Consider the following 21,155-nt stretch of genomic DNA (forward strand, 5'->3'; position numbering starts at 1 on the left):
AGCTTAAATTCCAATGAGATAACCAATAATACAACTGAAACAGATGAGCAAAATAATTACACAGTGTGATGGGTGTTATGATGGCAGTAAACACAGTGGTGAGATGGAATCAGCCACTTTAGATCAGGGCTGAGGTGATATTGTTTTCAGAAGGAAATGATTCTGCCATGGCCAGAGAGAGAAGACAAGCACCTACGGCATAAGGAGTAGGAATTCAGTAGGCAGAAAGGACTCCATGTATTTAAGAAACAAAAAAGAGGTCTGAGGGATTGGACGGTAGTTGGCACAGCAGAAAACACTGGATGAGATTGGAGATGTTGGCTAGGGTAAAAGGTTTCAGATTTTATCATAAGAGCAGCGGAAAACTAGTGACTACTGTTGTTTGTCTTGTTTTGTGTGTGTGTGTTTAACTAGGAGGTAGAGGTGTTTGTAGGGCACACATCTGTAAGAGTATAATAAGCAGTATGTGTATGTATATGTGTGTGAGTGTGTGAATTGCACGTAAATTATCAATACAAAAACAGATGCTAAAAAATATTTTGCCAACCATGCTAGAGGTGAGATTGAATTACCTTTCTGTTCTCTATATAGGAAATGACGTCACAAAAGTGTTATCATAAGACAATGGGGATACAGTCAAAAATGTAAACAAAACATAAGGCATGTCAAATGGTTAATTCATAAAATGGCATGTTTTTCATATTCTTTTTCTATGTATTTATTCTCATATTTAATTCTATATTCATTTTTTGGATTCTTTTTCTTTAAGACCCCTCTTCCCCAAGTTTTATAACCTTCAGACCCCACAAAACCTGGAGCGGATCCACCTTTGATTGGGATGATGCTGTGATCTGACTTTTATTTTATGAACGTACTGGCTGCCGTACGGAGAATGGATCAAGAAAGGACAGAGATAAAATCAGAGAGACTCCAATTTGTATCCAAACAATCACAATTCTTTGGAGTTTGGGTATTGAAGACGGCCATCAAAATGGTCAAGGGTTGGCAGTGGTTTTCCTTCATTGTTTTCTAGAGTCAACAGAGCCTTTAAGGGGGTGGCGCTGGTTAGCACCGTGTCACTTCTCACACTCTAATGTGTGTATGAATCACCTGAGCGTCTGGTTAGAATGCAGGGTCTCCTTCAGTTGGTCTGGGGTGGGGCCTGGGATTCTGCATTTCCAACAAATCCCCAGTTGCTCCTGTGGAAGTTCAAGGACCACATCTGGCGTAGTGAGGTAGTAAAGCACTGTGGATCCAGAGTCAGGCAGCCTGGGTTTCAACGCCCATTTTTCTACAAACTTTGTGACTTTGGTTAAGTTAGCTAATCTTTCCAGTCCTCAGTGTTCTTATCTATTAATGGGTGTGCTAATAATAGAATCAACCAGAGAGGGTTATTGTAAAGATTAAATGAGATGATCCAGACTAAGAAGCTATCACAGTATAAGGGCACAAAAATATTTGATACGATTATTCTTGATGTAGTTATAACACTTGATCTTCTTAACCAAGCTTGGCTAAGACTTCCTATGAATGATTACCGAAATTTCTCATGCATATAGAAGGAAAGGAAAAGGCTTTCTCTGCAGTATGGATTAAGTAAAATTAATCCAATCAATAAAAACTTATAAACAATGAAATATATTTGCAAATCAAAATTACCAAGTAATGGACTTCCCTAGTGGCGCAGTGGTTAAGTATCCGCCTGCCAACATAGGGAACACGGGTTCAAGCCCTGGTCTGGGAAGATCCAACATGCTGCAGAGCAACTAAGCCTGTGCGCCACAACTACTGAGCCTGCGCTCTAGAGCCCGCAAGCCACAACTACTGAGCCCACGTGCCACAACTACTGAAGCCCGCGTGCCTAGAACCCGTGCTCCACAACAAGAGAAGCCACCGCAATGAGAAGCCCACACACCGCAACAAAGAGTAGCCCCCACTCGCCGCAAATAGAGAAAGCCCGCACACAGCAACGAAGACCCAACAAAGCCAAAAAAAAAAAAAAAAAAAAAATTACCAAGTAAAATAAATATTGAGACCAGTGAAGAGCGGGCTAAGCTGCTGATTAAATCACAGAATGTTGCATCTAGAATAGAAGTTAGAGATCTTATAGTCCAACTGGTTCATTCTACAGACAAAACCAAAACAAAGCAAATGGAAGAGGCCTAAGGGGTCATGACTCTGGTCATCATATATCATGTAGGTGGGATCTTCTTATTGAAAAGACAACAGAAACCCTTTCATTGATATTTTGATATCTATAGAAACCTATCTTTATTTAGGTTGTCATTGTTGTGACAGGTCGAACTGTGTCCCTCAAAAGGACATGTTGACATCCCAACCCCTGGTCCCTGTGAACATGACCTTATTTGGAAATAGGGTCTTTGCAGATGTCATCAGGTTAAGATGAGGTCATTAGGGTGGGTCCTAATCCAAGATGACTGGTGGCCTTATAAGAAGATAATGTGAAGACAGACGCACGGGGCGAGACCCTGTGATGATGGAGACAGAGACTGGAGGGACGCAGCTGTGAGCTAAGGAACGCCAAGGATTGATGGCCTGCACCGGAAGCTAGGAAGAGGCAGGGAAGGATTCTCTCCATAGCTGCAAAGGGATCTCGGCCCTGCCAACTCCATGATTTCAGACGTTAGTCTACAGAACTGGAGAGAATTCATTTCTGTTGCTGTAAGCTACCCTCTGTGCGGGGCTTGGTTCCAGCAGCCTTGGGAAACTATAGTACTCTTTGTCCTTTCTCCATTTTTTCACAGGTTTACTTTTCTTCTTCTGCTCCACAGAAAGCTTCTAGAGAGTAGGAACTGGACTTTGCCCATGTTCGTGTTCCTTGAACAGCTTAGCAGTGCTTAGTCGGGGCTCAGTGAGCATTTGTTGAATTGAAGTAATTGTAGGCTTCCCCAGAAATAATGCAGCTCATTATTTGTTATTATAAAACACCTATAATTTGCTTGTCAGCTTTTGACATTGTCATCGAGGACATAGAAGAGGTGCCTCTTAGTTGCCAAGAGATGTTTGGATAGAATGAGGAAATAAATACTGATAGGGAAACCCAGGAGCGTACTTTAATATTATTTTAAGAAGAGTTACTAATATTCACTGAGAGTTTGCTATATGTCAGACTCTGTTCTCCGTGGTCAGTGCACATTCTTTCATTGAATCATTATAATGTCTAGGTGAGAGAGATCCTGTTAGACCCAGCTTACCGATGAAAAACACCGAAGCTCAGAAGCTGTAAAAAGCAGAGTTGAGAGTCAAACTTGAGCCATAAGACTGTAAAATTTGCTCTTAACCACTAGACTATTGGGAAATGCAGACGCTGATCATTCCTTTCTGCAGAACTGAGAGATCCTCAGCTTTGTGTTTATGGACGATAATGTGTTTAGATTGCTCTCCATATAAACGTGTGTGTGAGAGTGTTGCATGTATATTTATTCTGTGGTATGTTTGTTACCTCCATATATATAGGCCATCAGGTTCCTCAGACATATTTAGAACTTATGAGCCAGGTTTCCTAAGCTGCCACGCTACCTTTTTTTTTTAAGATTTTTTTGATGTGGACCATTTTTAAAGTCTTTATTGAATTTGTTACAATATTGCTTCTGTTTTGTGTTTTGGTTTTTTGGCCTTGAGGCCTGTGGGATCTTAGCTCCCCGACCAGGGATCAAACCCACACCCCCTGCATTGGAAGTCAAAGTCTTAACCACTGGAGCGCCAGGGAAGTCCCTGCCATGCTACTTTGAGTATACTCTTCTCCCTCTGTAAAGCCACAGGTTTTATATTTCAGTGAGCGGGTTTCCACCTTTGTGTGCGTTGCAGCACTTAGTAGAGGAACAGAGAGCCTCAGCAAGGAGAGCACTTTCCTGTTGTTTTGCTTTTGTACTGTTGTGGGGTGACCCCTTCGTTTGAAAGAAAGTTCCTCTAACGAAAGAAAAGTTAGATTCCCCTAATTTAGATCATTTTAGTTTACACAGGAGGATTGATAAATAAACTTCTCCCTTTGTTTATATAAGCCCAAGTCCTGAAAAGACCCAAGAGCAAAGTTATCAGAGAAAGGAATGACTGTCTGGACACAGTTGGATTTTAGGTGTGTGTGATCCATGTGTGACCTTTATCTAGGAAATCATTCTCTCTGGCTTATGTGACATGTTCATCTTTTTAGGGGCTGCTTCATCATGACTTAATGACATACGCTTATTGGGAAAAATTCAGTGACTTTCAATATTTTTATTTCAAGAGAATCATATTGAAGTTTGATTTAAAAAACTGGATGACACTGGAGAGATGGTGCAATGTCACATTCCCTCCAGCTGCCTCTGGTCCTAATAAAGAATTAGGCTCTGTCCTAAACCTAGAATAGTACTTTGCAGCCCAGAGCTACAAAATATTTCATAAATTGTATTCTTGCTATAGGGAAGAAAACCTGTTTATATATCCTATGAAAGGATTCTTATCATGGCTTCATCTTAAACTTGGATGAATGGTCTACTCTGAATTCTTTTCTGAAATTTGGGCCTGAAAGTTTGCCACAAATAAAGCTCACGTCAACATGACCATAGAGTTAGGACAAGCCAGGGCTTGAGAGTTCTGCTGCTCTATGTGATCTTAAACGAGTTACTTAATTTTTATGTGTCTTGATATCTCATGTACATTCCAGGTATAATAACTCCTTCATAATGCTAAGGATTATGTCAAGTATATATGAACAAAACAAAGTTACTTTCTGATTATACCCTATTTCATGAAAATAGCTATATGTTTTCACCAACTTTTCTGAAATGGTTTTATTAAAATATAGGCCACATAGCACATATGACATTTACATGGGGGACCTAAAAGGACACCTCAAATGGGTGGGCCGTCGTTCTTCAGAGTCGCTGAAGCAGAGGGAGAAAGTCACATGACTGTTGGTCATGCATTTGAAATCCCCTGGACAGCTGTGGATCTAGTCACCCTGAGGGCAGACTCGGGAAGGTAGTGTTGATCTAGAATCAAGCTGCTTGTCACAGCAGAGCCTCTTGTATCTTGTATCTCTGCAGCCGTTAGAACTTACTTATTAGTTATTAGTAATTCTCCTCAACAACCAGGGTGAGTTTCTATATAGAAACCTATATGGACTATTTCACATAGTGCTTGACACATAAGCTAGTCCCTGGGGAATATTCTCAATCCCAGTCCTTCCCCATCCCTGCCACCCCCACCCCCACCAAAAGCATGGAGGGAAGTCACTACTGTGTTCATTTTGTATGATTCGTTCTGATTCATAGTGACTCAGTCATTTCTATGGACATAGCCCAGTCCAACAGCAATGGTAGCCTAATATTTCGGAGACCCTAGGATACTTGGCGGGGAAGAAGAACTCATTCTTCAGCGAGCCAGTATTTCCTTGTCACGGACGTCAGAATGTTGAACTAGATTTTGGTTTGCCTGGCTGCCCCTAAAAGCTTTGAAGTATTGCAGAAGAACTGTGGTTAATAATAAAGAGAGTATGTTTCTGAGTCTGAAACATTATTTTTAGTTTGGGCTGCCCCAAATTAAAATAACACCTTCCTATTGGCAGATAATTATAGAATAATTGATATTTAAGTATTTTCTGTGCTGAAGAGATAAATTAGTTTTATCCTCTAAGGTTTAAATTTCTCTTTTGATTTTGATGTAGTAAATACCATAAAAAGTCAGTCTACTGATGAAAATTACACTTCATAAACCAGGTGTGAAAATTTTTGAGTACAGTTTGTCTTAGATTTTTCACTTAAAATAACAACTTGTTCTCGAAACTTGACACCTTGAACTAACTTAACAGAGAATGTTTTCTTGTCAGGAGTGACTGACGGAGTAGCAACTTTTCTTCTGCTTTTACAGTAAAAGAAATTGCTCACCCAAACATATAGCCAATTTTTCAAACATCCACAAAGGTGTGAAAGTATTTTTACCCTTGGAATTCCTGATGGCACTGTTTAAAAATACAAGTGCCTTTATTTGTATATGCCTGATCTGTTGAATGTTTGTGTTGTCTGCCCTTATAAGGGGTCTCATAATCACTCAGAAGGCCTGAAGCTTTAAACCTGCCATGGAGAAAATCTTCTTCTCTCCCTGTTCCTGCCTTGGCCCATAGAGGAGGTGACTTCCACCAACCTCTGCATGACAAGGACTGTTCCCACCTTCCCTGAGAAATATCATGGGCCCCAAAGGACAGAGAAAGAAGACTGAGAAGGTGCCCCGCACCTCTCAGGAGGCCTCACTTTGTTGAGCACCTGCCCTCAGGTGTGATGCTCAGCTCTTGTGCTCTCCTCAGTCCACCCAGCCAGGATGTCCACGTAGAACAGGTTTCATCATTCTGCCTCTATCTGCAGCCTAAGGTCTAAGACACGTTGCTCAATCAGGCTCTTACCTGAAAGCCTGTCTTATGGATTAATGGGCATTTTCTTGTCTGTTAATTAACTGACGTTTTGCTCCCCGTTTGGTTACTGATCTCTTCACATATCTTCATATTCAGGCAGAATTCTGAAGATGAGGGCTGAGTGGTGGGATTTATTTTTATTTCTAATTTCAAAGGATAATAGAAGTAGTTCCAAAATGATCCTTGTAAATTGTTTTTCTTACTGTTAAAAAGCCCAAAGATCCAAAGCCTGCTCTTCTTTGAAGCTACGAAATGTCATCTGTATGAATGTAAAAACCATTTGTTTTGGCTAATTATCAATCTGTCTCAACAACAAAAAAAGGAGGATGACTAGAAATCCTTTTAAATGCTTCTTTTATTTCATTGGTTGTACATTGGGTGAGTGAACTGAATATTACAACCAAAACATAGAATTGATACAAATTAGACTTCTGTTTACACTGTAAGGTAATGAATGAGGGAATTCTTTAAGTGTTACAGAAAGATTTAGTAGAAATGTTACCAGTGATATGGCTCAAAGAATATTTAGGTGAAGTGCTGTTATATCCTGAAAACCAAGAGTGAAATGTAGTTCCCATACAAGTGGCGAGTTCATCTTTTAACTACAGTATTTGTTGAATTGCTATCATCATGTCTTGGATATTGGTGATTTTGTTCTGTAATTAAACAAAGCATTTAAGATTTATTCATCATAGTCAGACTTCTGAATATAAACAAACTTTTGGCAAATAATATTTATACAGAAAAATAGTTTTAGATCCTCTCAAATCCCAGAATTATTCTATAAAATTACATTATAAATAAATAAAAAGCAAAATCTGTTGTACATATATTTGTACATCTATGCATTTGCCTTGCCTCCTCCTTACTGTAAATGGCATATTTATGACTCTTTGCATATTACAATCACAATTCTGGAAAATGGATATCATAGTAAAAATACAGTCTCCTATATTCGCTTGGGGGTATAGGTGATGTTTCTGATGCTCCATTATTAAAGGGCTGAAAATAGTTGTGTGCTAAAAACTTTAAAAATCAAAATCATGAAACAAAAGAAAAAAAAGACAATGTTACAATAATTAGTCTACAAAAATATTTCAGTGATTCCCATAATTTACCTTTTAGTAATGTATACTATGTTTTCAATGAGTTTAAGTGAATTAACAAAGAAAAAAGAAAATAAGTTTGAATGTTTTAGGCAAGTTGTAGCATAACTACATTGTTATAGCTGAGAAAATTACAAATATCAATAATACATAAAGATGAAACTACCAAAGAAATACAAGTTAGATACAATACTTTCCCACAAATTAAAACAAATGCAACAATACAAGCACTATGTAAGATTACACTTAGAATGTGATTTTTTTTGATAGGGTTATCAAATCTACGATATAAGATAAATAGTCATTAGACTTTGACCAACATTAATTAAAATGGCAGATTTCTTTTTCCTCAAACAAAAATGATATGGTTGGTGCATCTAGTTTTCAGAACAGGCGGTGGTGCCAAAATTTAAAATATTTTACATTCAATCTCAAAAGTCAAAATACTTCAATCACTAATACGTTCACAAAGAAAATGGATGTTTTAAACAATTACACATAATAGTAATTCATAACAGCTGTTTCGTTTTTTAAACAATAATTTAAAAACTATGTAGGTACTGTATAGGCTATGTGCAACATATAAAATGTGAAATATGAAATATTTGGTACGATAGTGCTTAAAATAAACTTTAAAACAAACTTTCTGAACAAAATTTAATTGTATCGCTATTACCTTGAAGATCAACCAAGTATTTAAAAAAGTAAACAACATTAAAATATGTTTCATCCATATATAGTATATATATATGTATGTGTATATATATGTATGTACTTGTATTAAAGTTTTTTATACTTTTGAGACATAAAATATGCTTTAAGGTGAAAGAATTAAAAGAACTATTTTTTTCCATGCTGTAGTCAGTTACAACCTTTTAATCCAACTTTTGAAATGCAAAACAGTAATGGATTTTTTAAAAAGTGAAACTATCTACTTTTTGTTTACATAGTAATTTAGATTAAAGTCACAGTCAAATTTTCAGTGACTAAACTCAAACTTACTTAAATTAGAATATTATACAGATCTCCTCACCTACAGCTTCCTTGTTTGTCTAGGTTTTTAGTTCAGAAGAGTTATTCTGTAACAGGCAACCGGATGGTGAGTTTGAAAGACTAATCCTTTTGATTAGACTGTTGGCATGGGCCTCTCATTCTTGTCAAGCTGGATGAAGTCTGGCAAAATCTAGGCACTTCTACAAAGTCTCTCTTATAAAACAATTTTAAAAATATACTTGTAAAATAATACCTTCAAGACTTTGTTTGGTGGGGTATGAAGATCATACCGTGCAAAGTTTCTTTTTCAATCTAGTTAATGTTATTCTAGAATCACATGATTCAATGCGGCATCTCCAGGCAAACCAAATACCACACTTTGATGCGTCCCCAGTACTTGTGCTTGAATTTCCGTTCAAATTTTAGACCTGCAGGACAGGTAACGGTTTTACTTCACTTCTCATCTTTGCTGCAGCATTCGTGTTGTCAAGAAGTGAAACATAGCTTTGATCCAGTAGGTAAATGAAATGACAGTAATTGAAGTTAGAATCGAACCTGCCCTTGGAATAGGTTTTTTTTTTTTTTTTTTTTAACTAATGCTAATTGTTTATTGCTAACTTTGAAATATTCTGAGTCAAAATGAGTAAATTGGTTGGACTTTCTGCATCAGCTATAGTTATGGAGATAAGACAATATTCCTAGGACAGAAACTATGTTTAGAAACCCTTTAAAAGTAAACTTTATCCTTTATGTCTTTAAACATCACAGCTGGTCTCAGGTAGTTAACTATCTTAGGTTGGAATATACTAAGCATACCATATTTAATACTCATATATGATATAGCAGCACTAGCTTCTTAGAGTTGTGGTCTGTCCAGAAGAACTAAATCTTTATTTAGCATGCAGTTTGTGGCAATTCTATTGAGGAGGAAACAGGATAGTATGTACAGTAACAATGTTTAGTTATTCTCAATGCAGATTCTTGGCATTCCATTCCATTTCTGCTGATTATTTCAGAATTATCTGTTAAAGAAAAAGACAAGTGTGATTTAGACATCCTTCTTGAGGGAAGATAGCTAGTTTAAGTTTTACTCCTTGAAGATAGACATTTAAAAATAGGAATTTTCTGCAATTTCTCATAGTTTTGATGCAATTATAATTTTGCACAATCCCCACCCTTCATGCTGAAAATGTTTACACTTAAGCACTTCTGCTATGTGGCCACTGTAAAGAATGATGATTCAAATGCACACTATTTTCTGTAAAACTGTGACTGCATATATATGGGCATGCAGTGTGTTTAGACCTTAATCTCTTTTCTTAGTTTTGGCTTCATATCTCTTTATTATACGTTCAATTCTCATTCAATTAATATTTGCTAATGTGATCAGGAAGTCTAATCAAAGAATTAGTTTGTACGTGAAAGGTTCTTTGTAAAGATTAAATACAAATATTTAAAAATGTGTAACAAATTAAGTAATACTTATCTATTAACTTGCATTTATAATTCAAAGATATGTTCCCATCAAAAGTAATTTTGTTCCCAAGATACAATAACAATTAATTTCAAATTCAGGAACCGTTTAAATGTCCCATATTAAAGAAAAAAGAAATAACATTCTAATAAAGCTGTTAAAAACAGTCTTGATAATTCAAAAAGCCCAGATAAAACTAAACTATCAAATGCAAGTTTGATATAAGTTCATTTCCAACTCCATAACTTTGCAAAGGACAGGGAGTTTGCCCTGTGTGACCCAGTCAACTAAAATGTCAAGCTTAAAAGCCAAGCTTTTGACACATTCTAACAAAAATATTTATTCTTTGTGCAATGCTTTGACAAAACTTTGTGCAATTAATAAACAAAATGTTTATTTATTAAATAGCCAAGAGTCTTTGTTTTCGAAATAACCGGTAAATATTCTTTATGGTCAAGGTCAGCCAATATTCCTACACACTGGGATCCAGTTCCCAATAAAAGCCTCATTTCTCCAAGTATGATTTCTCATCCCATTATGTCAGAATTTATACATGTGGATATTTTTTACATTAAGTGGGTATATCTGCAGTTAATATAAAACAGTTTTAGTACATACACTTAATTTCTCCTCTGAAATAAATATGAGTATCCTTTATTTTATTGGAATATACAGATATGTATGGAATTGATAAAAATAGAGGAAGAATTCATGTGTGTTAAATATTTATACTAAATGGAAACTCAAAATTTTGGATAAGATCAGATCATTTTTTTGTTTTTCAAAAAGTTCTAGGAATTTAAAATTAATTGGGAAAAAATATCTCATGTACTGATATACAAATAAAAATAATGGGATATAATGGTTTATATGTAAATATTATCATACTGTCTTTGAACAGTCATTGCAAATAGCTAACATTCAAATTCTTCAGATGGCTATATTATAGCTTCATTTTTAGATTTAGATATTTGATTATTAAATAGGAATTATTCTGTTTCATCCCTTAGCTTCAATCTTGTCTGTAAGTTTTCCAAATAAGAATGTGCCCTAGGACATCAGATCATGTTTTTCTTTTGTCTTTCTTTTCACTTTAGCAGAAGCCTCTCTAAAATATTTATGGAAAACAAACTTGCAGTTTCTTAAATTGATATATATAATAATATATGCTTTAGAACATATTCACATTCTTGCTTATTAACTGAAATGAAAATGCCATATAGGATGAAAATTCCCAACCACCTGGAAAGAAAAAGTATCCTACAGAGAGCCCAGCAACGGGCAAATCTGTATTATAGAAATTAGTTAACAATGCTTTGGACTTGAATTTGACAAACAGACGTGTCCGACCACCCAGATGTAATTGAACTGTAAATCAGCCCTGAAGTTAACTAAAAGCATTAACTGGGCTCACCCAGACTGCTTTGCCCCTCTGCCTCAGCCTACACACCATCCGTTGTATGGATAAAGACGTAAATAAAAATGACCTCTGGTACTACTGAACTCTCAGCCGCACTGCTTCCTGGCATCTAGGCCAGAAAACTCTGGCCATACCCTGGTCTATGTGTTGGGCTGTCTTGAGGACTGTATGTGTGATGTTAAAAAATGAATTACACCCCCGCCAGCTGTGAGCTTCAAGAGGTTTAAGAGATTTGATCTTAGATGGTAGGAAAGCTATGGGTGTTTTTTGGTGGTAACATTTTTCTCAAAAATACCATTTGATTATTAAATTTTTTCCTGAGAAATACAGCTTTGTTGGTACAGCCTGAATTAGGTGTACTCTGGGGTGAAATGCATTTTGGAAATATAGACAGATGAGGAATGCAGATGAGGACCGGTTCCCCACTGAGAGCCTCTTGTTGCACTCCTGCCCCTTTGATCACTGCTTCTGATGTTAGAAGGCACATGACATTACAGGTCGTAGGGCCCACGGGGAGGGGAGGACAGTTTCCAGCAGGAAGGAACCTCTGGAGGGAAGAGGAGGGCCAAGTGGTCGTGTGTCAAGCGGGAAGGGTGTGGAGAAGCTGTTTTGAGGGAAGGAGGGCTCTTCTGTCTAGTTTTTGCTATGGCTTTTCTTTAGTCAGATTATATTTTTAATTCACATCAAAACACCATAATTTAAAACAAGATGAATAGGTAATCTTGTGTTTCCCTATTGCCTCTCTTTGGAGATTCTCTTCCACACCAATTCAATATGAACATATAAAATAGGTTCTATATATGAAAACTTCTTCAGCCTCCATTGTAATTTCAATGGCCAGGAGGATCAAAAGCTTCAGAAGGGGGCTTCCCTGGTGGCGCAGTGGTTGAGAGTCTGCCTGCCGATGCAGGGGACACGGGTTCGTGTCCCGGTCCGGGAGGATCCCATATGCCGCGGAGCGGCTGGGCCCGTGAGCCATGGCCACTGAGCCTGCACGTCCGGAGCCTGTGCTCCGCAACGGAAGAGGCCACAACAGTGAGAGGCCCGCATACCACAAAAAAAAAAAAAAAAAAAAGCTTCAGGAGGTACCTGAATATTTCAATATAGATACAAAATTCCTAAAAGAACAGGCTTATATGTGGTCCCAGAACATGGGCTCCAAGTCTGATATTGACAAGTCCTAATCCTGAGCTGGTCTATTTTAAAACAATGGTTAATTAAACCACAGTTCACCAAAGTGACCTCTATAGACTAGCTGTCAGTGGCATCCTTCCTGCCCTGAACTCATCAAAACTGAGGCTGATATCCAAAATTCCTTCCTCAACCTCCAGGCACTGCAGCCCATGCTTTTTTGGAAAGGTCAGTCGAAAACTCCCCTGGGGACTGCCAGCATATGTAGAGGTCAGAGAAATAGCTACTACACTAGGTCCCCTAAAAGTCCCCTCCCTGAAGCATCGTTATTGTCTCTGTTTTAATTTTAATAGATACTCCCCTGATTTTCCAGGAGGTACTAAGAAATTTTTATCAAAGCCTTAAGAGCTATGTCAGTATTGCCGGTCATATTTCACAGACATGGAGAAGGCAGCATGAACAGTGTCAGCTGGCTTGCACAATATACCAAGTACTTGTGCAAACCAGCATGAGCTTAGAGGTGTTAGCTCACTCTGCTCCCTGGCATGGGAATCCCCTCCAGGGTGTAGTGACAGTCTGCGATGGGACCAGGAGACAGTAATTCCAAAGAGCAGGTCTGTGCCTCTCAGGGTGCCAGTGGAGGTCAGTGCTCAGAACCCCTCTGGGAGCTTGGGAATCAGGGAAAGGCGAGGCCATGGGGTAGGGCCTAAAGCAAACAGAGCCTGGAGCACTGGATGAGAGGCAGCAATGACTGTGTGCAAGAACCAGGTGCATAGCAACTGCTGATGGACCTGTGGGCTGCTAGGCTCCCTGCTAGGTCATCCCTGCCTGGGTGGTCAACCACATCCTAGCCTAGGCCTCCTCCAGACGGATGCTGCAAACGTCTGCTTATGACAGCAGAAGCCCCTACCCAATCAGAGTTCCACCGCTTCAGCTTCTAAGGAGCCCTGGCAAGCTGTATCATAGGAAAGAAATCGAATAGATTGAACAAGTTGTATTTCTGTTTATCTCTCTGATAGACTAGTCCCTCAAATAAGTATTATTTTCTGTAACAGAATCATGATGAAGATGGGGATTAAATTATTAAAATAAGATTCTAGCTAACCTTTTATGGTAAATCAAAATCTTGAACTGAAAGCATTATTTTCAATTTCTTTTTCCACTAAAAGGAGAACACACAAAAATGAGAATAGCTGATGCCCACCAAATCAGTGATTCTGTTTTTAAGACAAAGACACACTTGATCTCAAAAAATGACTGCGTTCATAAATCTTCAGTGGACCCTCTGGTTTTTTTTTTTTTTTTGCGGTACAGAGGGCTCTCACTGTTGTGGCCTCTCCCGTTGCGGAGCACAGGCTCCGGACGCGCAGGCTCAGCGGCCATGGCTCACGGGCCCAGCTGCTCCGTGGCATGTGGGATCCTCCCAGACCGGGGCGCGAACCCGTGTCCCCTGCATCGGCAGGTGGACTCTCAACCACTGCGCCACCAGGGAAGCCCGGACCCTCTAGTTTTAACAAGAGTGTCTGCAGGCAAAAATATCAGTTGGCTGCAACAGAGTCTACCAAGCAATGAACATCTCCTTCAGGTGGTTGGATTTAAGAATGTAAAGATTCTGCTTAATCCACATCCGTAAATTATTCCCATATGAGCCCAGGACACAATGAGTCTCATTTTTATTTACTGAAGACAAAATATGAATGGCCTCAAAGAACATCAAATGGGTTGTTTCCCCACCAAATGTGTTATGAGCAACCATTTACTAACCCCTGCATCCCCAGTGAAATGCCTACCGTTGACTCACAGTGCAATGGCAGTCAAGCTCATCGCAGAGAGGACCGGGTTAGGCACTGCCTGAATACTAAGCCTACTGGGGCCAGGCAGGAAGTGTGCATAAGTGGGTGGATCAGCCCGGAAGTGTGGCAGATGGAAGGGCCCGTGCCTAGAAGGAATGGAGCAGCAGGTACTCACCTCCAGCCACCTGTCACCTGCAGAAGCCTGGGCTCTATAGTGCCTGACCTTTCCATCTGCCAAAAGAAGCTGGAAATTCAGCTGCTGATTCACATTATGGAAAACAACTCTGTATGGGTCAGATATCTTTGGGCTGAATTCAGCTATGAGTTGCTAGTTTGTGTTCTCCGTGAGCCTTACTTTCTTGAAGGAGATATCTACTAAGCCTGGATTGCTAGCTTCCTGAGCCGGGCAGTAGCCAAGGCTGAAGGCATCGTCCAGGGAGGCAGCGCTGGTAATGGTGGGCGGGATCAAGAGAGCACGTCTAATGGGGAGTTCATCCTGCAACTTTCAGACATTTGGCTTTCACCCAAAGGAACAGGGTACTTGACCCACCGGTACCTTCTACCTAAGAAGAAATTACTGACCTCCCTTGACTGAGTCACCAGATATGAAATACACATGTTGCCTTGTCTTTTCCAAGCTGATGATGGATTCAGAATGAGCCATCATGTGCCCTTACCTTTGGTGTGCACTTGAAAAAGAGCTGACCAGAGTGAGAAACGCACTCGGTTGAAAGCAAAATAGTCTGTGCAGAGGCTGAAACACTGAACTGGAAAGCATGAATACCACGAACTCAACAGCAGAACTAACTAGCACTCATGCAAGAGGGTTCAAAGAAGACAAATCAACATACAATTTCCTCAGTGCTTCACGGTATCAAGTATTAATACTTTCTGAGTTTTCTACCTTGTGGCTGATCTCCAGGAAATGTACATGTAAATAATTTTGGAAATTGTGAGCTTCTAGATGACTTCTAGACATGTTGGCACTTCTTATGTAAATGTGTTCATTGCAGACATTCAGAGATGTCAGATGAGTTATCCTTTAAGATGTTAGTTCAGTAGTAAATTCAGTAAGAACTCTTACTGCTTGGCTTAAATGATAGAAAAAAACATTTCAGTGAAAAGACCAACTGTTTCTAGGGATCCAAACCACGAGAAACAGTTAGAAAAGAGGGCTAATGAATGTTTTAGTTAAACATTCAATACTAACTCTCTTTGTAACGTTGAGTTTGGAGAGGTAGATATAATATACCTTATCAAATATCTGTGTGGCCTTGCTGAAATCTGAAGGAATCTCAGTGGCTCTGCATACCACTAGCATAAGAGCTCAAGCAGACATTTCCAAGCAGGGCTGTTGCATTAACTGGGTCCACAGCACAACCGAATTTCGTAAGGACAGGGGTACTGTCTCATTCCTCTTTAGATCCCTAGTAAAAAGGATGGGACTGGCTATATAGGAGACACTTCTTAATTACTGGTTGCATGGATGGCTGAATAAGTAAGAACTTACCGAGGCATAATGCCACAATGTTGGCATCTACAGAAGACCAACAGGCCTCTCACAAGCAAGAGGTTGCAGTGGAGGCAGGAAAAGAACCCCTTGGAGAGTTTACATCTCTTACGCTTTCAGAGCAGCTAAGGCTTCAGGAATATCCAAGAAAAAGAAACATTCATCCCCATCCCCCCACCCCATGTTCTATACAGATAAAAGGAAAAATATTCCAGGCTGGGGGCAGAATCACTCAGAGGATGGAAACATGGCAGATAAACAAAAATGGCACCTGAAGAAAACTTCTAGACTTAAAATATTTCTTAGAAATCTCTTCTCATGGTTACAGGGCCCTGTTTCCTCAGAAGGTAATTAAAGAAAGGGATGTTTCACTGTCTCCTTAAACAAAACTTATTATTAATCTAAAAATAGACAACTGGATGGAATTTCCTAAAAATATGGCCAAGCTAAGGAGGCCAGCCTGTTGCTCACCATCCCAGTATCTTTGTCTTTATTCACGGTATTCTTCTTGTTCTCTCACTCATGTCGCTCTTCGCTACTTTCCACTGGCGTTCCTCTGTCCTCCAGGCCCTGCGTTATTTAATATTCTCTGCATCTTCTCCCTAGCACTCCACACGTCTTCTCCATGGAAGCCTCTACTGTCTGAAATTCCCTGGTTTTGTCTGAGAGGTGAAACTTGTATTTTGGTTGAAGCAAACTATACAAAAGCAGAAAGACATTTGTATATCTTTGGCTGCCAGAGAATTCTGTACTTAATTCTAGGGTAGATTACTATAGATTAGCATACTATGAATTATTAACATCAAAAGCAAATGCCTTTGGTTTCTTGGTGGACATATGTTATCAGAGTAATTCTCGTGATATGTGTTGATCAATGAACACTTTCAAGAACTTTGACTTATTTCATGACTATTTGTAAATTTTGTTTTTGAAGATTTTTTTTGATGTGGACCTTTTTTAAAGTCTTTATTGAATTTGTTACAGTATTGCTTCTGTTTTCTGTTTTTGTTTTTTTGGCCATGAGGCCTGTGGGATCTTAGCTCCCCGACCAGGGATTGAACCCGCACCCCCTGCATTGCAAGGCGAAGTCTTAGCTGGGGGACCACCAAGGAAGTCCCAGTATTTGTAAATTTTAATTGTATAAAAAGTTCAAAGATAATTAGAGGTGCATGAAAAGACACTTTGAAAACCAGTCACATTCATTATTTGAGCGGTACGTTTTTCCAGGGCAGGGCAGGGTCTTCTGCTGTATTTGATTTGTTTTCCAAGTGGAGTTTTATTTATACAGAAAAGGCATATACTGGGTTGTGGGAGAAAATTCTCAAGTGTGACAACCAGTTTCACTCTTGGGAAGAGCAACCTGAGGTTGGTGGGAAGGCCCACAATATTTAGCAGAACTTAAAGAGTACTTCAGTGCAGATTATTGTTTTGCCTTCTGTCATTAATATAAAGTTTACACTTAAAACTCTAATTCTTCTGTTTTCAATGACATATCACTTTGCTGATGACTCACGACTGTCTATTATTTTCCACTCTACGATATTTGAACAAAAAGACTTTTCAGATCTACTTTCTAAGAATTATCATTTAAAATACTACTAACTGAGTTTTTGTATGAAAGGCAGTAACACTGGCCTCACTGAAAATTACTGACGAGGGTCCACACTGGCGATTTATATCATCTGGATAAAATACATACATGGAGCTTCTTGATTTGAGCAAGATTCCACTCCTTGCATGAGTCCAAGTCACCTGGAAAAATCCAGCCTCTTGTGAGGATTGCAGCGATGCTCTGGTCATGATTCCCAGCTCCACCCCTGAGGGAATGCTGAGGTTTACTTCTGTTGCTTTCATGGTGAGATGGGAGTCTACACCTCAGATCATCTAAAAATCCATACATCATTCATGGGTGACTTTTTCTCCAAAATGATATTTATGAGGAAGAAAGGAAAGGCATTTGAGAGATTTTGTATTCCTCATGCCTCCCCCTGTTGCTATAGCAGTGTTGAAAAGAAAATCGCATTTGGGAGTGTTATGTGCTCATTCAGGAAGAAAGGGGCTATGAGACCATGTTTGCTCTGCAGGTGCCAGAGCAGGTCGAAGTAAAACAAAATGCTAGATTGGAAGGGCCACTCGACAGCCAGGAAAAAAGAAATTGGCAAATCAATTATAGCATCCAAGGCAAATGAGAAAGAGGGTGGTGTGAATGCATCTGGTGGCCACCCAGGACCAGGTTCCAGCTTTTACCTTCCTATCCATCCTCTGGCATTCTTGGTTCCACGCCGTACATCCCATTCCTACTCCACACACCTTCCCCAACAAACATTCCAATCACGCAATGAACCATAGCCTGTGGTTCCTCTACCCTCAGCTGGTGGAGAAGGTGAAGGACTTTCCTATCACACGCTGTCTGGGGCTTTGGGTTAAGCATATGCTTTTGGCATCTTTCTTGAATCCTAAAGATGTAGAAACATCCATGCACATGGTATTTAGCCTCTTTCATGCTGTGAGCCCAATATTATCCTTGAGCAATGTCACCAGTTAAGTAAACTATTATAGGCCAGCCTGGAGACCTAACCATCAAATCCACCACTGTCTCCATAGGAAAATTACTTGAGTTCCAAACCAAGTAGCAAAGGGAATTTTGAACAAACATTTTTAAAATTAGGAACTGTATGTATATTAAGGAAGGCTAAATTCCTCTACTACATCAAGAAATAATATATAATAATTGGGCCACACTATTTAAAAATACTGTAAAATATTATAGAAAAGGTAATAAGATATTTTTCTAAAAATATTAAGTTTAGAATATGTGCAGTGAGATACGGAGCAAGCAAGGCTGTCTGGGATTAGACAGGCTGCCCACATCTGAGGCTACTTCAGGGAAGGTGACCTCTGGACATGAAGGGAGAATCTAAGAAAACATTTTTTCTACCTTTAAAAACCAGTTTATGCAGCGACTGAAAAGAAATTCCAAAAGCATTCCTTTAAACCTGTTTTTTTCAATATGGGGTTTTGCTCCCAGTAATAAATTGAAGAATCAGGCCAAGAAAAATCACAGAAGCAGGATCCTGCTGGATTCAACATTAAGTCCCCAATCGTGCTCAGCGCCCTGCTTTTGTATCCTCTACCATTATGTTAGACTTAGGATCCTGGGCACATCTTGGCCGTAGTAAAACAGTGGAGCAGAATGTATAATTCAGTCTGCTAAGAACTGGTTTTTAAGACACCAAAGGCAGAAAATTAACCAAATGCTGGGATTCAGTGAAAAGAAGGGTAAGTTAATGTCATGTGCAGGATGTGAAGTGTGCCTTTGTGTATTGTAGTCATCGTCCACATTTCTCAAATTGATAGGATGACACTGCCATTTAAAAATTTCCAGCAAAAGTAGTTTTGTTTTGTTTTCTTCCTTTTTCGTTCTTTGCCTGGGTGTTTGTGTATGTGTGTCAGAGAGCGAGAGAAAGATGAACAAAACCACTCAATGTGTGTAAAATAATGGTGCAAAGGAAAAATCAAAGAGAGTCCTGGAGTGGCATTTCGGGAGGCTTGTTTGTGCCACCAACGAGCTTTGTGTCCCTTCTGGGCCTCAGTGTCTCACTCTGCTTGTACCACATTGGCACCTCTGCAGTGTGGTGGGTAGTTAACCAGGTTGCCATCTGTCCTCCCTAATAACTCCTCAGAAAGTGCCCTAAATATCCTGGTATAATAGATGGCAAAATAGAAACCAAAGGAAGAAAGCAAGCTCCTACGTTCTCTCTTATTTCTCTGTTACTAACTGTCCTCCCTCACAGCTCAGTGCTTAGGCCCATTCTTTCAGCTTCTCTACTTTTTGAGATGATCCTTATTATATAATAATTACTTTGACTGTAATTACTTACATGTTGGTTTATTGCCTGTCCCCTTGACAGTGTAAGAGCCACAAGAACAGGAACTGTTTTGTTCATTGCTGTATTCCCAGAATTTTGAATTTCACATGACACATAGTGGGCTCTTTATAAACATTTGTTGAGAAAAAGTATGAAGATGCATTGCACTGGGTTAACAGTGGACTTTTGTTACGGCCTCAGAATAGACTCAGCTTCTGGCCTGCATGGTTCACTGAGGAAGAATTTGCATTTGCACTCAGTTACCTGTTTCATGAAAAGAGAACTCTTAAAGGAAAACACAGCAACAATAAATAATTTTTAATGTGAAAAGAATAATTTTATACTATGGATTAAAAAAAACAAAAACCTACGTATAATTAGGCATCTTTCTTTCCAATCCTAATTCTTTCTTCTTTGGAGAAATGTCTATTCAGATCCTTCACCCAATTAAAATATTGTGGTAAAGTAAGCAGAGCATAAAACTGACCATTTTAACCATTTTTAAGTGTATGGTTCAGTGGCATTAAGTACACTCACACTATTGTGCAATTGTCGCCACCATCCATCTCCAGAACTTTTCATCATTCCAAACTGAAACTCTGTGCCCATTAAACAATAACTCCCTCTTCTCCTTTCTTGCCAATACTTAACGCCTCCTTCCTTCTTTCCCTCCCGTCCTTCTTTTTATCCTCCCCATTTTGGGCTTCAAAATGGAATTTTTCTGTTTGCGTACCTGAATCGTCATCGATTCCTTGGGATACTATGGAATTGAGCTCTATGGTTTTACCTACAACTGAATTAACCTCTAGTCACTCCTTTCACAGTTGCCTCCTCCAGGCTGCCCAAAACATTCCTTCTCAAGTAGAACGAATCAAGTAGTGATGTTCGTTTAACCTGAGATTTATATGAAGGTAAGGTTCTGTGAAAACAGTGGAGAAAAACAGTATCTCTCTTTTAAAATTATTGTTTAGAAAAAAAAATAAGAGTCCTGGATGAAAGGACTCCTCCTGGTAGACTCTTTTTTTACAGAAGTTTCCTGCCAGTTTGCCACCCTTGGAAGGGTGAAATGGTGCCCTCATTCATCCACTTTCTAGCTCTTGTTTACTGGACTGAAATTTGAATTTCCTTGTTGGTCTCATCAACTAACCATATTTTCAGACATTTCTGATATCGAACTTGGATTTTAAAAAGGTTTGCTTCTACTGGAACTTTCTTCTTAAATGGTTAAAACTTTGTAAACCAATAGGTAAATTCAGTAGTTAGCAGTTTTTAAGGGAACCATATAAAGAACTTCACCCCAGTCCTACATTGACCATAAGCTCCAATCTAATTCAAATATGGTGGAGACACAAGAGAACAGGATTTGGAGATCAGTGAACCTGAGTTCTAAAACTGTCCAGCCACTTCCAACCTGCTTGAATCTTAAGCACATTATTCTTTAAAATTTGCT

At 39.1% G+C, this 21,155-nt stretch overlaps 1 protein-coding gene and 1 long non-coding RNA gene across 7 annotated transcripts in view; one reads left to right on the plus strand and one right to left on the minus strand.

Annotated features, from left to right (window-relative positions):
- LOC137210886 (uncharacterized) overlaps positions 1-21,155 on the plus strand; it is an 88,327-nt gene that overhangs the window by 40,721 nt on the left and 26,451 nt on the right. The gene's annotated exons all lie outside the window — the stretch shown is intronic.
- Positions 6,747-21,155, minus strand: part of MBNL2 (muscleblind like splicing regulator 2) — a 151,053-nt gene continuing 136,644 nt past the window's right edge. For all 6 annotated transcript variants that reach the window (XM_067712931.1, XM_067712937.1, XM_067712935.1 and 3 more), the window contains one exon: positions 6,747-9,530. In XM_067712931.1, coding sequence (XP_067569032.1) covers positions 9,516-9,530 — 15 coding nt within the window. In that variant the 3' untranslated portion in view covers positions 6,747-9,515. The remainder of the gene's footprint in view (positions 9,531-21,155) is intronic.

The sequence above is a fragment of the Pseudorca crassidens genome, chromosome 18 (assembly GCF_039906515.1).
Source record: "Pseudorca crassidens isolate mPseCra1 chromosome 18, mPseCra1.hap1, whole genome shotgun sequence".
Lineage (NCBI taxonomy): Eukaryota > Metazoa > Chordata > Mammalia > Artiodactyla > Delphinidae > Pseudorca > Pseudorca crassidens.